The sequence below is a fragment of the Oncorhynchus kisutch genome, linkage group LG29 (genome assembly GCF_002021735.2).
Source record: "Oncorhynchus kisutch isolate 150728-3 linkage group LG29, Okis_V2, whole genome shotgun sequence".
Classification (NCBI taxonomy): Eukaryota; Metazoa; Chordata; class Actinopteri; order Salmoniformes; family Salmonidae; genus Oncorhynchus; species Oncorhynchus kisutch.
Window position 1 is genome coordinate 18,858,600 of NC_034202.2, and position 14,761 is coordinate 18,873,360.

At 41.5% G+C, this 14,761-nt stretch overlaps 1 protein-coding gene across 7 annotated transcripts; it reads right to left on the reverse strand.

The window, feature by feature from the left end:
• Positions 1 to 658: 658 nt before the first annotated feature.
• Positions 659 to 13,579, reverse strand: pax8 (paired box 8). Of its 7 annotated transcripts, XM_020466047.2 has the most exons (13): positions 13,395 to 13,578; positions 12,750 to 12,915; positions 9,033 to 9,161; positions 7,916 to 8,081; positions 7,477 to 7,674; positions 7,141 to 7,217; positions 6,610 to 6,735; positions 6,186 to 6,352; positions 5,388 to 5,508; positions 4,437 to 4,673; positions 4,064 to 4,165; positions 2,702 to 2,788; positions 659 to 1,810 (listed from the first exon to the last, which is right to left on the reverse strand). In XM_020466047.2, the coding sequence occupies exons 3-13, from the start codon at positions 9,100 to 9,102 to the stop codon at positions 1,740 to 1,742; spliced, it is 1,422 nt and encodes a 473-aa protein (XP_020321636.1). In that variant the 5' UTR covers positions 9,103 to 9,161; positions 12,750 to 12,915; positions 13,395 to 13,578; the 3' UTR covers positions 659 to 1,739. The 7 variants fall into 7 exon arrangements, with proteins under 7 accessions (XP_020321636.1, XP_020321641.1, XP_020321637.1 ...); XM_020466052.2 differs by lacking the exon at positions 4,437 to 4,673 and having other exon boundaries at positions 13,395 to 13,579; XM_020466048.2 differs by lacking the exon at positions 12,750 to 12,915.
• Positions 13,580 to 14,761: the final 1,182 nt, after the last annotated feature.

Consider the following 14,761-nt stretch of genomic DNA (forward strand, 5'->3'; position numbering starts at 1 on the left):
TGTCTAAAGTTACAAATTACACTATTACAATAATGTGACTGTTTTGGAATAAGATTTTCAATATATTTAAACATCCTCTGAATTGTCTGCTTGTCTGTTGGAATGTCTACCCATCTTTTTTGGAGAAATAACACTGGTCACTCAAAACATTCATAAAGTATAAATGGCCCACACTTTAGACGACGCAAAAATACTTAACTAATGATTAGTAAATGGTTTATACGGACATTTATTATACATCTTATGAATGGTGTAAGGATTAATAGATTATGTATGAACGATTTACTAATCGATTAGAAATGCTTCAGCATGAGGAGTTGGTATACAGGGTAAGATTGTAGCGAAGTTCTACGCAGCATTTTGTGATTGTTAGAACAATAGGAGCTTTGTGCAGCATGAAACAACACTGTGACGAAACAATGATCCTCTCATTGTGATGTCCATTCCTTATTGTGATGGAAGTAGTGGGGAGCTTTGTGTTAGGCCTATGTTTGTTCATGCACTACATACGACATGCCACAACACTCAAACTGTAAAGCCTTTAATAGAAACGGGTGTCAGTTGATTCTAAGGATATTAATAGGACTCTATTCTAATGTAAATGTTCTCATGACTCATTAGATGTGCAAACATGTGGGGAAAAGAATACAATGCACAATCACTTTGTCATGCTTTATTTAATTAAAATAATTATTTAGAAATTCCATATTTACATCTTCAATAACATTAATAACAGTATAAGAAAAGAAAAAACTGTTTAGTCACAGTTCTCATACTAAACATCAGCATGACAACAAAATCGAATTATCATAAAGAGAAAAAAAATTCAAGAGTTGTTTTGTTTTTCAGATACTCAGTCATTAATCCCCACAATATTCACCCCCAAATCATCCTTCTGATAAAATTGCATTTCTTTCTCAAGAGCAGTTTGCCATTTACAATATATACATATTGCCAAACGAGAGTAACCCAGACAGTTCAATTCATGAAACATATTTTTTTTGACAAGGACATGAGGACATTTTGCTATGAGAATGATACCCCGTGTGACTGTATGCCTCATTCAGACAATTGGCACTGCACTACATTTAAGATCTGGAAGGTTTGGTTGGGTGGTGAGCTCAAAGAGGCTTTATTTTGAATTCAACACAGAGGATCCTGAAAAAAAACGACACTGGAATGCGAAAGGGACGTGTGTATTATTGTATAAACCTATTGTAAACTTGATGCAAATACAGGAGTAGCTTCACAAAAAAAGCTGTTTACTGTACTGTGCCACCAAAACATCCTATGATGTCATGAAGTCAAAGTCGCATGTCAGAGTGTTGCAAAATGTGCTACAAATAAAGTCTTTGGTGAAACAGCTTTGGAGCGACGTACACACAATGCAGGATTCAGGGCCTTTGCCACTGACATAGTCATGGACATCAGTTGCCCAAATGTATTACAGTGTTTAGAATGTCATGTGTAAACGTGTCAAGTCACCCTGGATGGGGCTGTCATTAAAAACAAATAAATAATGAATTAGTTAGCCATGAGAAGGTATTGTCCATGAGTTCAGGGTCAAGGATAGCTGGTCCAGTGTTGCCACTAAAAGTCTTCAATGTCCCTCGGATGTCTTTACTCCCCTGTCCATCATTGGGAGACAGTCCAATTCTCCTCATAGCTTCCTATCCCTTGCTGCATTTGCCTGTTGGTCCCCATTATCAGTCCTCTTGATGAGGGTTGGTCCATGGGAGCTAGAGATGGTCGTAGGCTGCAGTGGATGGTGGAGCGGTGCGGGAGGCCGAGCTATAGTAATAGGGCGAACCTGCAGGGGGCGACAGAGATAAAGGAGTTTACCATTGTGGTTTGATTTTTAGCTTGGCTTTGATGGTGTTAGGAGGGACAATGCAACGCAGAGCAGGCTTTCTTAATCCCATCAACCACATGACAATAGCAGATGGTTCAGATGGAAATCTGCCTTGCTTGGATAGTTTGTCCCATGAATAAAGCTGCCTGTTTTGCACCTTCTCTCTGTTAAAGTATGGGTCTACTTGATGGAAGAAATATCACCGAATATTTTGCATTATGCATAGAATTAAGCATTCAGAACACACAAGCATTAATACTGTCTATGTTCCCCGGTGTCGTTAATAATTGGTGAAATCAGCTGGTTCAAGGTGACACACAGACTTGTGACCAGAAAGTCACAACAGAACACAAGTTCTCATAGGCTGGTAAGCTCAGAGAGAGTTACCGTACACACCAAGAGACGGCAGTGGTATAGCGCAAACCCCCTGGTAACTGGGTAACTAGTTTCCATGGGGACTAGGGGAGATCCTGATACATGTGAAACCAAAAGTTTGACTGTACTTTATTTCCTGGTTGGCGTGAGGATTTGTATTTGAGGTTTTCCCATTGATACTCTAGGTTCAAATTCATTGTATTTTAGGTTCAAAGCTATTGAATAAGGTTCAAAGTATAAACTTGACCTGACAGGAATGGTTTGCATTAAAATATATATATATATTTGGAAGCTGGGACTTTTATCTATAACAATTCAGTCACTTTTGTCACGTTCACTTCAATCATAACACATCAGCTTTATAAGCAGTATGGATCGTTCCAGTACTGACACAACACAGATTACAGTACATGCTTCTAATACTTATGAAGGGTGTGTCCATTGAACACCACTGTGCCGGACTGACTGACTCACCGAGAATGCTGGAGTTGGTGAATCTCCAAGCTTCGCTGTAGGAGGTGTAGGGGGAGTGAGTGTAGGTCTGACCAGAGTAGTCTGCACCTGCAAGGACATGGAACAAAACAGCACGTACATCAGATGTACACTAAGAGACATATAGTAACAAACATCATTCAGTAAGAAATTCCCAGATGTACGTGTATAGAAAGAAATACATCACAGACAATATCAGGCATAAAATGTCTTATAGAGACACAGCATTCCTCAAAGTGTTTGTTTTTTTGCCTTCAGTTGAGGGTGTTTGTCCTCTTGCCAGCATCTGCTAAGACTTAGCTCATAATTCACCAATGGTTAGGGCATCTTGTAAACCATTAATCTATGGGCCAGGTGGATGGCTGGGGGTAAAATCCCTCGACTCATTGGTGCGTGTGGCTAGTCTCCGCTTCCTCTCTTTAGCGTTTACCCCTCCCCTCTCCGTCCGTCCAAAATGCCCTCCTCTCCTCTCTATCCCTCACTTCCTGCTTCAGCCTTTCAGCCATTCTCTCTGTCTCCTCAATTTTTTCCTCTTCTTTTTTTAAACATTCCAATATCTAATTGGTAATTATGTTGGCTGGATTGAATACCCCTGCTCCCCCCCAGACCCCCCCCCTTTCTGTGAGTAATTGTGTATGAACGCTTCCTCACAGCAAGCCCACCAGAAAAATAATAAATCAGACCCTCTCATTTCGCGCTTCGAAGGGCAGACTTCAAATAAAAAGGCGCACGCGCGCACACACACACACACACACACACACACCACAAAGACCCTCCTCCTCTGCTCTCTCTCTCTCTCTCTCTCACCCAGGCCCACTCTGCCACCCTGTGGCCCCCCACCCTCTCCCCCCTCTGGTGGGGCCCCTGGTTCCCATGGTGATGTGTGGTCAGAGGGGCGGCGTGGGGGTGCGGGCAGCAGGGCGGAACCCCCAGCCTGTTCTCTTGTACCCCCTGGGCCCTGGCTGCACCGCCATGCAGTTCACCAGCCGAGCAGGCTACTCATTAACCAGCATGCCTTCCTGTTAATCTCCAATCCTCCCTCCCAGCATTTCGCTCTCCCTGTCTCACGCCCATCCTTGCTTTTTTAGCGTTGGTTTTGCTCACTGCCTTTTTTTTGTCTAAATCCTTCTCAGTGGTGCTTTGTCCTAATAGCGTATGCAGTTTCAGCGTTCCCCAAGGGAAAACCCAGATAGGATCAGGTTTGGCTAAAAATAAAACTATGAACTGCATTTATATAAGCTGAACTGAAAGTAGAGACATCATTCATCTCTTTCTCAGAAATCCCATTTTAGGATGCCATGGCCTGTCTCATAGCCTGTGTGTGGCAAGGGATGGGAGTCTTACCTGCTACCATGCCAGTGATGGCCGAGGATGAGTAGCCTGTCTGGCCACTGGAGGGGATGTGAGGAGGGTAGCCAGGGAGAGTGGAGCTCACCATATCCCGCCCTGAAACAGAGGAGGACAGACCACACACTGTCAGCATGAGGATGTACACATACTGTAGTAGTGCAGCAGCTGAATATACACATGAAAAACAAATCAATTCTGGCACTGTCAGTGGTGCTCACCATCATCTACAGCAATTGACGTTCCAGTACAGTACTGCACATGGGGTTTGGTGTGTTGTGGCAGGTGACATGATAAGCGAGTGTAGTCTATACTGTCTGTATGGACCCCCTACAGGGCGTGGCAATGGGTGAGACGAATGCTTCATTACCTGCTATGAGAGACTGGCTGCTGAAATGGCCGTACACTGGTGCATGATGGGAGAATGAGTTGAACGCATGAGGGAAATGGTTGGAGCTGCTGCAGCTGCTACTGACAGTGACAGGGGCCTGCAATGACTGCAGCTCTAGGAAGGCAGAGTTGGCCACCGCATTTAGGGAGGGGCTTGTGCTGGTCACCTCCGGGGACATTTCCTGTTTCAGACAAAGTGTGAGGGGCTGTAGGGGGTCTGAGGTGGCATGGCCAGTGGGTGGATGGGTGAGAAAATGAAATAAAATGGAATTAACTAATATGAATGAATGGATTAACAAATACACAGCAGAAATAGCCAGGAAGCTGAAACTAATGCTTCAAACAAATGACGAGTGAACGGGTACTACATTAGACATACAGCACATATTGTATTGTACCATATTGTACAGTGCTTCTACACCTGCATTGCTTGCTGTTTGGGGTTTTAGGCTGGGTTTCTGTACAGCACTTTGAGATATCAGCTGATGTACGAAGGGCTATATAAATAAATTTGATTTGATTTGATTTGTACGTCTGTTTTAAATTAAACTTGAAAGGGTGCTTTGGGCAGCTCGTGATAATAGGCCAAATTAATTGTACAACGCATCAGCAGGCACGGCAAGCTAACATGTGGCTGCACTGCAGAGATAAACATCAACTGCTATGATAGCTCGGTCGGAAACAAGATCTATTATCAGATTGATGACAACCGCAGTTGCTACAGTCCGGAGTATACACGCCTAAACAGACTGCTATTACATTCACAGATTATGAATGCATTATGATATTTAAAATAACTGCCTTTGTGAATTGGGTGTTGAGATATGCTAATGTTTCCATGTGCCAGCGTGTTCAGTTTTCCTTCTGCTTCATCTTTGAGCGCTGATCTTTGTGCGGGGTGAGAGGGCACCATCCATCGCTAGAGTCTTACCTGTCACCACAGTGTAACCCTGGTGCGCTGCCAGATTCCGACCAATAGCAGCACTCGATGTTGAGAGGCTGGTCTTCCCGTCTTCTAGACTGCCATTGATGAGCGAGAGAGGGTACACAGTCTGTGGAGAATAATGGCGGATTAACCATTTATACGTGAGCGTTGTGTTGTGTGTGAAAAATAGAGGGGGGAATTCAAATAAATAAGGAAATCTTTGACTATGTACAGACTCAGTGAGCATATAGCCTTGCTATCGAGAAAGGCTGCCGAAGGCAGAACTGGCTCTCAAGAGCAGACAGGCAATGTGCACGCTGCCCACAAAATGAGGTGGAAACTGAGCTGCACTTCCTAACCTTCTGTCAAATATATGACCATATTAGAGACACGTATTTCCCTCAGATTACACAATTTTTTGATAAACTCCCATATCTACTGGGTGAAATACCACAATGTGCCATCACAGCAGAAAGATTTGTGACCTGTTGCCACAAGAAGAGTGCAACCAGTGAAGAACAAACACCATTGAGAATACAACCTATACTTAAGTTAATTTATTTTCCCTTTTGTACTTTAACTATTTGCACATCATTACAACACTGTATATATACATAATATGACGTTTGATATGTGTTTATTATTTTGTAAGTGTAATGTTTACTGTTAATTTGTTATTGTTTATTTCACTTTTGTTTATTATCTATTTCATTTGCTTTGGCAATGTAAACATATGTTTCCCATGCCAGTGGTGTTAAGCAGACTCCACCTCTCAGTGCCAATGTGACACGTAGGTCACCGTACCTGCTCGGTCTTGCTGGCTGCTGCAGAGCTGAAGTCTGGTGGATAGTGGTGGCGGTCAAAGCCACAGTCCAGGTGCTGCGGGGGGAAGTGCTCCGGTCTCAGCTGCTTCCTAGGAACGCCTGCGCTGCCCTGAGAGTCCACACTGTGTCTACAGCTCTCCTGGTCACCTGAGAGAGGTGAGAGAAAGAGAAAGAGAGAGAGAGAGAGAGAGGTGTGAGAGAGAGAGAGAGAGAGAGAGAGAGAGAGGGAGAGAGGGTGGGGTTATATTGAGAAGTTATTGAATCTATTTGAGTTTGTACATAAATTATGGTAGAATAAATTGTCAGAGTGAATCTTACTGAATTGCATAAAAAAATATGATAAAATGTGAGAGGAGTATAGAACATCAGGATTTGGGATTGCACAAGAATTTGTGGGTATTTACTGTCATCATGGCTCCTCTTGCCCTCTTGGCTGGGCTGTGGTATTCCCAGCAGGCCACTGATGGAGTAGGTGGAGCCCAGGGAGTCGGACTGGGGCGACTCTGGGGGAGTGACAGCTGAACTGGGGACTGACAGAAAGAAAGGGAAAACGGACTATTATTACTGCAATATTATCGTTGACCATTAGCGCTTAATCTTACGAACCATTAAGCATGGAGTTTCTTTAGGCTAAATACTACATGATCAGATCATAATGCTAGGCCTTAGTGAAGGCGTGTGTTGGTGCTTGGAGTGGGGGGGGGGGTGATAGTGCTTTGTTAATGACTAGGGTGTCTGTCTGTGTCTGTCTGTGTGTGTGTGTGTGTGTGTGTGTGTGTGTGTGTGTGTGTGTGTGTGTGTGTGTGTGTGTGTGTGTGTGTGTGTGTGTGTGTGTGTGTGTGTGTGTGTGTGTGTGTGTGTGTGTGTGTGTGTGTGTGTGTGTGTGTGTGCGTGCGTGCGTGCGTGCATGTGCGTGTGTGTGTGTAGAGACTCACTTAGTGTGTGTCCTGGGCTTAGGCCTTTCCCATCCAGAGGCAGGTTGAAAGGCAGCTGCACCTTGGTTCGGATTATTCTGGAATAAAGAGCAGAGATTATAAATAATATTAAATAAACGTTTTATTGTCACATACCAGATAGGTGCAGTGAAATGTGTTTATTGGACAACAGTGTAAAATCTATTGCACCACATACTTACATCTGCGATTGTTCTGCTGATTCAATTTCTATACACTTGTTTAACACTACTTAAGAGATCACAGTTCTTATTTTAAAGGCCCACTTAGTGATATTTATTGGTTTACACATAGCATAATGTAGACGTTAGTCAGTACCTGTTGATGGAGCTAACACTGGGCACGGTGTCGCTGTCACACACCCCCTCTGCCAGGAGCCTGTCTCTGATCTCCCAGGCAAACATTGTGGGGTTCTGACGCTTGTAATCTGCTATTTTATCAACCACTTTAGGAGTGGCCACCTTGGGCTTGGAGCCCCCAATCACTCCTGGCTTGATGCTGCCAGTCTCGTAGTAGCTGGAAAAGGAGAGAGAGGTTTGTTCAGTCAGAGAGCAATATAGTGAATGTGGGTGGTCATCATTTGGATTTAACAAAAATAGGTGTTTACATGACCAATGATGTACTGTGTAGTGAACCCAGACACTTTTCACAATGGGAGACCGTGGTTCATGGTTTAGGTGTCTTGAGAACACAATAGAGGGCTGCTAACAGTATCACCCTGTTGTGTAAAGGTGTAAAGGTGCTATGAGGTGCTCACCGTCCCAGGATCTTGCTGACACAGCCGTGGCTGACACGGAGCTGCCGGGAGATGTCACAGGGACGCACGCCCTGGTGGGCCATGTCTACGATGCGCTGCCGGATCACCTCCGGAAGCGGACGGCCATTCACAAACATTCCACCTAGTTGGTTAAGACCCCCATGACCTGGGGGAGGAGGGGGGATGAAACACTTATAAATGTCATGGAACCTGAGCTCACTGCCACCCACGCTACCACCCACACACAGCACTACCTCACACAGAGGATACACATACAGGGAGGGTACACTGATATTGGGTCTGGGCTGGTTCTACTTCAAGCTATTTGTTTGGTCTGTGACAGGGCTGACTTGGCACCTAATGTTCTTACCTTGATACGACAATGACATACTACAGACATGTAGAACAAAATAGATTAATTGATCAAATAAATCACATATTATTTAGGCATCTACTGGCAATATCATTTTCAGAATGCAATTTTTTTTTAAACAGGATAAAAGGTGGGTCCTTTGGGTTTCCAAGAGAAGATGTTATTGAACCTGGTGGGACAATTCAGCACACAAAATTGTGCAGGTCATGAACATAACAATGAGCATATATTTCCTGGAATTTGTTTCACTGTATTGTTTGAAATAAAGTTATTTCATATTCTGTTTTTTTTTTATGTTGAGGAGACAGGCATGTTTAGTGTGTCCAAGTTTACAGGTAATTGATATGAATGTTGGACAAAAAAAATATTCACTAAACTATAAGTTACAGTAGCATAGGGCTCTACACAATCTATATTGCTGAAGTTCAGCATTACAGAGTGATTGAAATGTAAATGAAAAGTTCCCGCATTAGCGGAGACTGTATTCACGGTAAACGCTGTACAGGCTATGTTGGCTCAATCGGGAAATTACCTTTACATTTCTAAAGCGCAATCTGTAACGCTTCAGCGATACAGATTGAATAGAGCCCCTAGCTATCAAACTAACCCGGGTACAGATCTTAAAAGGGCTATATAAAAATGATGACAGAGATGTGAATGATGCACATGTCAGAATATATTTTGTCAATTTATCATGCATAATTCAGTGTTGTTTTAAAAGAGTGGTAAAAGAGGATAACTGACCAATTAAGTCGGATCTAGCTAGAAATTTGACAGCCTCTGGTCTAGACAGCTCTGTGTAAGTCTTCCACATTCTAGATGTTCTCAATCCTGGTTCTGACCTCTAGATTCCTCTCTCCGGGTTTGGGTTTCCTATGGGACACACAAGGCAGCGAGAGAAGGTAGTCATTTCTCGCAGAGGAAGTAAGTTTATCCTAACTTTGATATAAATGAATTTCACATTAAACGTTATAAAGCGGAGAATTTTACGCGTTTTACATTTTTTATGTAAGGAGTTTGGGGCCCATAGGCCATGCATAATTTAGGCCCATTCTGGCAAGCGGCATGGAAAAACAGCTCACATGCACAATGATACGATATTGCCATCATTTCGATTTCAAAATGCCCTGAAGTGATACTGTCTAAGCTACAATTCTATAGCCTAAATGACAAAGTCAATTATTTATCATCATGTTATGTTTTGGAGTTTATTTTTCCAGGATTTGGTCAATTATTCGTAAAAAAAAGAAGGTATATCTGCGAGGATAATGGGTTTCTATAGGTTATAGCACCACATTTACAATTACGCAAAATAAATGGCAATAATTCGTTTTTTACATTAGAAAAATGTATCCTACATCGTGAGCATGTTGACCATTTCCAATAGCTATATTAGGTCAAATAGCAATTGTGTGGTGTAAATCAAGTTATTAATAGCCTATTTGCGTGCAAGCATACTCACTACATTTCTTCTCGTCTAAACACTTCGATGGGCTGTCAGTAGTCAGTTGGTATAATGCGGTTATTATAAACAAAAAATATTACATTGAGAGTGATGTAGTCTATGGCAGAACGTGTCCATCGTCTGTATTTGAACTATAGGGATTAATGTAATAGTGATTCCTATGAACATTTCCCATATAGGCCTATACAATTATTATGGTTCACCAATATGCTCGAGATAATGCGCATGCATATTCGTTTGTAGAATAAAATGTATTCCCTTGTGTCGATGCTTAAATGAATAGCCTACCATAGGCCTAGACTACACCAGGTAATGCATGTTCTAGTTATAGTTGACCATTTTAATTTACAAAATCAAAAATCGACTTCTCCTTTAAGAGGACTTGGAAATGACGCTGGGGAAAGGGTTTGCCATGTCATTTTGAAAGTTGTCAGCAGCTTCTCTGTCTTTCTATAGACTGCATCAGTGACTTTGTAAGAATCCCATTGCTTTTAATTTAACCCATTCAGCAGCTTTCTTCCTCGCCTTGCTCTTTTCTCAGCCCTTTCCCAGCTTTTATTTCCACATCAAACGGAGGCCGGACGAGGCTGGGTGGGGAGCAGGAGCACCATTAACCGTGCTAGCGGAGTGTGTAAAAATCTCCCCGCCAAGCTTCACCAACCTGCAGGATATTAAAGCTGAGCAACCCCAAGGGAATAAACACACACGCATATACACACGCGCGTGCACTCTCTCGCTCTTCTGTCACGCAAACACATACATACCACACGCACACACACAAAAATCCCTCATAAAGACGATTTATCCTAATTGCACAATTAATAGCCTATATTGTCTCCATTTGGCGTAATTTGTAATGATGCCATTAATTCTTTAGGTTGTTTCCCGTAAAATAATGAATCCCCTTGCATGGTTTTCCTCCTCAAAATGGATTCGAATTTATAATCCACTGTAAAAGATATTATTTTATTGATTCTAGACTTCAAATGATGCGGGAACTAGGTCTAAAGGCCTAGCCTTTTGGATGAGTATGTACACATTTGGATTGAGAACACAATCTACAATGTAGCATAAGGAGCCGTCAAAATGCCAGAGGAAATATCTACCATACCTGAAAAAATGGTTTTGTTCACCTATTTTGTGTGTGTGTGTGTGTGTGTGTGTGTGTGTGTGTGTGTGTGTGTGTGTGTGTGTGTGTGTGTGTGTGTGTGTGTGTGTGTGTGTGTGTGTGTGTGTGTAACTTATACCCTTATATTAAATATAATATAGCCCACACAAACTATTGCAGAACCTGTCACTTTCCTCTCACTTTCCATTTTAGTTTCACATGAACTTCAATAATGCAGCATTTCTGTTACACTGCACTTTAGTCCCTATATGGTAGCCTACTCTTTATATATTTTGTTTTATTCCACTAACTTGCCATTAGGTTATAGAATGAACGTGTGGCCACTGACCACGATTAGCACAACCCATTATTTAGTCTAAATTCAAAATAAGCAGTTTTAATCAGCCACTAGAGATCGATTGCCTATGTTTGACAACATCGGTTGACTATCCAATAGGCTACTCCTAACAATTTTAAACAATATTGTCACGTAATTTTAATAGACCCATAACATTTAAATGTTGGTAATTTAGCAGACGCTCTTATCCAGAGTGACTTTTTGTGAGTGCATACATTTTCGTACTTTTCCCTTACTGAACCCACAACCCTGGCGTTGCAAGCGCAATCCTCTACCAACTGAGCCAAACGGCACCCAATAACCTCAAAACCTCTGAGGTGCAATGCTGCACTGTAACTTCTGAACGGTTATTGTAACCCCTGACAGCGGGTGCTATGAGAACATGAAAGAAGATGGCGCATTTGAGGCGACAGGAGGGTGTCATAATTTATGCCGCGGGGTAGACCGGGTGAAACGTAAACAAGCCATACCATTCAGCTCCCCACCGTTCCATCATTGGCACAATTGAAGTGACAATGACCACGGATTGGCCCAAATCTATATCTGTCAGCTAAACTAACGTCCAATTAACTTGACAAACCCTCCACGAGAGAAGGAAAATCTGTTATTTTTGTTTAGTAAATACACGCTGGATTTATAACACCAGGCTTTCAGAATTGTTGGCCTGATCATTGATAGTTCGATTTTTTAAATGTTACATTCATTAATTGACATTCTGTCATAACTTTTACAAAGATCACCCTGAAATTAAGGAAAATAGATTTAATAACAGTGTATATAGACAGGTGCACATGAAGTTATTCAATTATTGATCATTCGGTTTTTATTGACTAAGGTTCTTGGCCTTCCTGGCCGATCTCTGCTCTGATAAGAGAAACATTGCTGTATAAACTTTATAAGCTGTATAACCAGCCATGGACTACTCAACTATGCTAATGTATTCAGAATTCGTGGGTATACAGATATTACAACAAAACATAGCCTGTTTCTGTTAATAACGTCCTTATTCAGTATGAATAATGTCAAAGTATTAGAGAATGAAACAACAAACACTATTCAAGTGTTTCATAATTCAAAGCACCCGTAGGCAAAAATGTCGTTGCTGCTGAAATACAGTTTATTATCAGCATAATCACTCAATTACTTTAAAAGCTTTTCGTTTTCATGCCATTAGAAATCCCGGTGAATAATGTTAGATATTCTTAACGAAACTTGGATAGAAAAGAATTACAGGGATTATGAATTTATTCCGTTGTCAACGCCTGAGCATAAACTATTAACGGCTGATTTCTGTCAAGGTCTCTGAAATATTTTTGTCATGCCTGTACTGCATTTTTTGCTTGCTTTGACAATTAAATATTTTATATTGATAAATGAGTTCAGCTTTTTCTAAGGAACATTTTAACAAAGTATCTGTTTATTTAGCCTATATTTTAGTAATAGCTACTAAATGCATGTGACTATCTTCTCTTTAGCGGCCAAAATACTATAGCAATACGAGGGAAGGGAGTCTCAGATCTTGTGTTTTACCTCGTCCGGTGGTGTTGGACATATCTCTGAGGTCTTTGTCGTTGGGTGTCCTTGACAAATGCAAGAGGGTCCACGCTCTCTCTCTCTCTCTCTCCCAGTTAATTAGATGTTTTTAGTCCATGTGGGGCCTCGCTTGGAATGAATATGTTCCTGAGTGCACTCTTTGCTGCAAGAGGACATTGTAATAGTTAATATGGGGTTCTTATGAATACTGTTAAGTAAGGTTATGCCATAGTGTGGCATAGTATTAAAATATATTAGCGCCCGCGTTGCAGTTTCAATTTGAGTCTTAAGTCCCCGTCGCCGCTCTTATTTAAAGAAATATATAGGCTTATATAATAAGCCAAAACAAAAAACACGTTTCACTGCTTATCGTAGGCTAGGCTTTGGATCTTTGTTGGGACTACCAATTAGGAATAATAGGATCTCTATAGGGACTACTCTCTCACACTACTTAGTGAATGTAACGGGACTCGATACTCTAACTAAACGATCAGCCAATACATTACTCATTGTTAAGTTTTTACACATTTACAACCATTTGTTAAAGATGTTAACAACCATTCACATTTGCTAACACAGTGATGTACCCATGACTAGCCGTTTTTTTACGATCAAAAACACCTCATTGATGCAAATAATTACCTTCGCCTTGCAGAAAAAAGGTCCGGGCAGATATCCTTATTATTATCCAATGCTAGACCACACCGGAGAAAATGTAACCTCGGCCGGGGAGATCCAAGTCAATCTTTGATAAAGCGTCTGGTATGATACTCTCTCAACAGGCAGAGGTGGTGTAGCTGTTCACGACCTGCTACTAATACTGTGCAAGGTTTTATCCCACAGACGCTCTCCGAGGCGCGCAATGGCGATGGTGCGCCGCGGCCATTGGATGATGGAGTCGAGGGGAGTGCAGTAGAACTAAGGGTGAGGTGTGGCTATTTGAAAAGAGGGTGTCACCTTTCCCAAAACCACATGGATGACTGATTTTGTGTTTTGAGTGGCATTCCACCCAATACAACACACTGTCTTAGAGAAACAGTAACGTTTACGGAAACACTTGTCAAGGAGCCGGTTTGTTTTCATTCACCCCCAGCGACAGCTTCGCTTTGATTAGATTGTGTACAAGATGTGACACGATTTCCGGGGGTCTGTGAATTCCGGTTAATTTGGAGTACACTGTTTTCACACACAATTTGGAACTTGATTTGTTGTGATCTGTCACAATGTCTGCTATCACATGACAGGTATATGTCCCCTTATTTGAGCGATAAAATGAGTAATATAGGACTATAGCATGTCAGGGACATGGGTGAAGCCGATAGCCTACACGTTGTAGATGTTACGTTTAAATCATAAAGTTTAGTTTTGTGTTGTACCCTGAATAAGCACATCAGATATTATCTGCTTACAATCATATTTGAATGATATAGGACAGCTTATTATTTCGTGTCAGAGGACTTCAATTAAAAATAATGGACCACATTAAAGGTTGAATAAGCGGTTGCTAGTATTTGCTACTTTTTACACAACTTTCAACTAATTCAATATGGATAACATAGGCCATGTTTGCCCACAATATTGATTACATGTATTACTTTTTGCACATTAATAGCCAAAATGTTTATTAGAAACTTCTTTCAGATTGCTTGTCTTTATTGTTGGAATGACTTTATATTTACATATAATTATTATTAATATATATATATTTTTTACCACCACCACATTATGGCTGTTTTTTATTCTGTTACTAAACAAAGATGCAGAGGTAAATCTTATATACATAATGTTCAACATCATCACCAAATTCTGTCAAAAAACAACTACTCAGTCTTATATGTTGATGTGGGATTACATTATTGTATTACCTTTCACCCACCCGCCCTTAGATTGCTTTCTGTGGTGGTTTGTGCAGTTGTAGGTCAGACAGTGTTACGTGGATTGTGTTCTATCCCTCTATGCTTTTCTACGATCCTCTTCACCTCTCCGTCAAGTAGCGCTGTAAATACCCA

Bases quoted from the DNA above. Each gene is read 5' to 3' on its own strand.
- pax8 (XM_020466048.2), bottom strand. From the start codon at position 9,102: ATGTGGAAGACTTACACAGAGCTGTCTAGACCAGAGGCTGTCAAATTT. The intron at 5,509-6,185 runs GTACGGTGACCT...TATTCTCCACAG, and splicing joins CAGCCAGCAAGACCGAGCAG to ACTGTGTACCCTCTCTCGCT. The intron at 4,674-5,387 runs GTAAGACTCTAG...ATGCCACCTCAG, and splicing joins GGGTTACACTGTGGTGACAG to ACCCCCTACAGCCCCTCACA.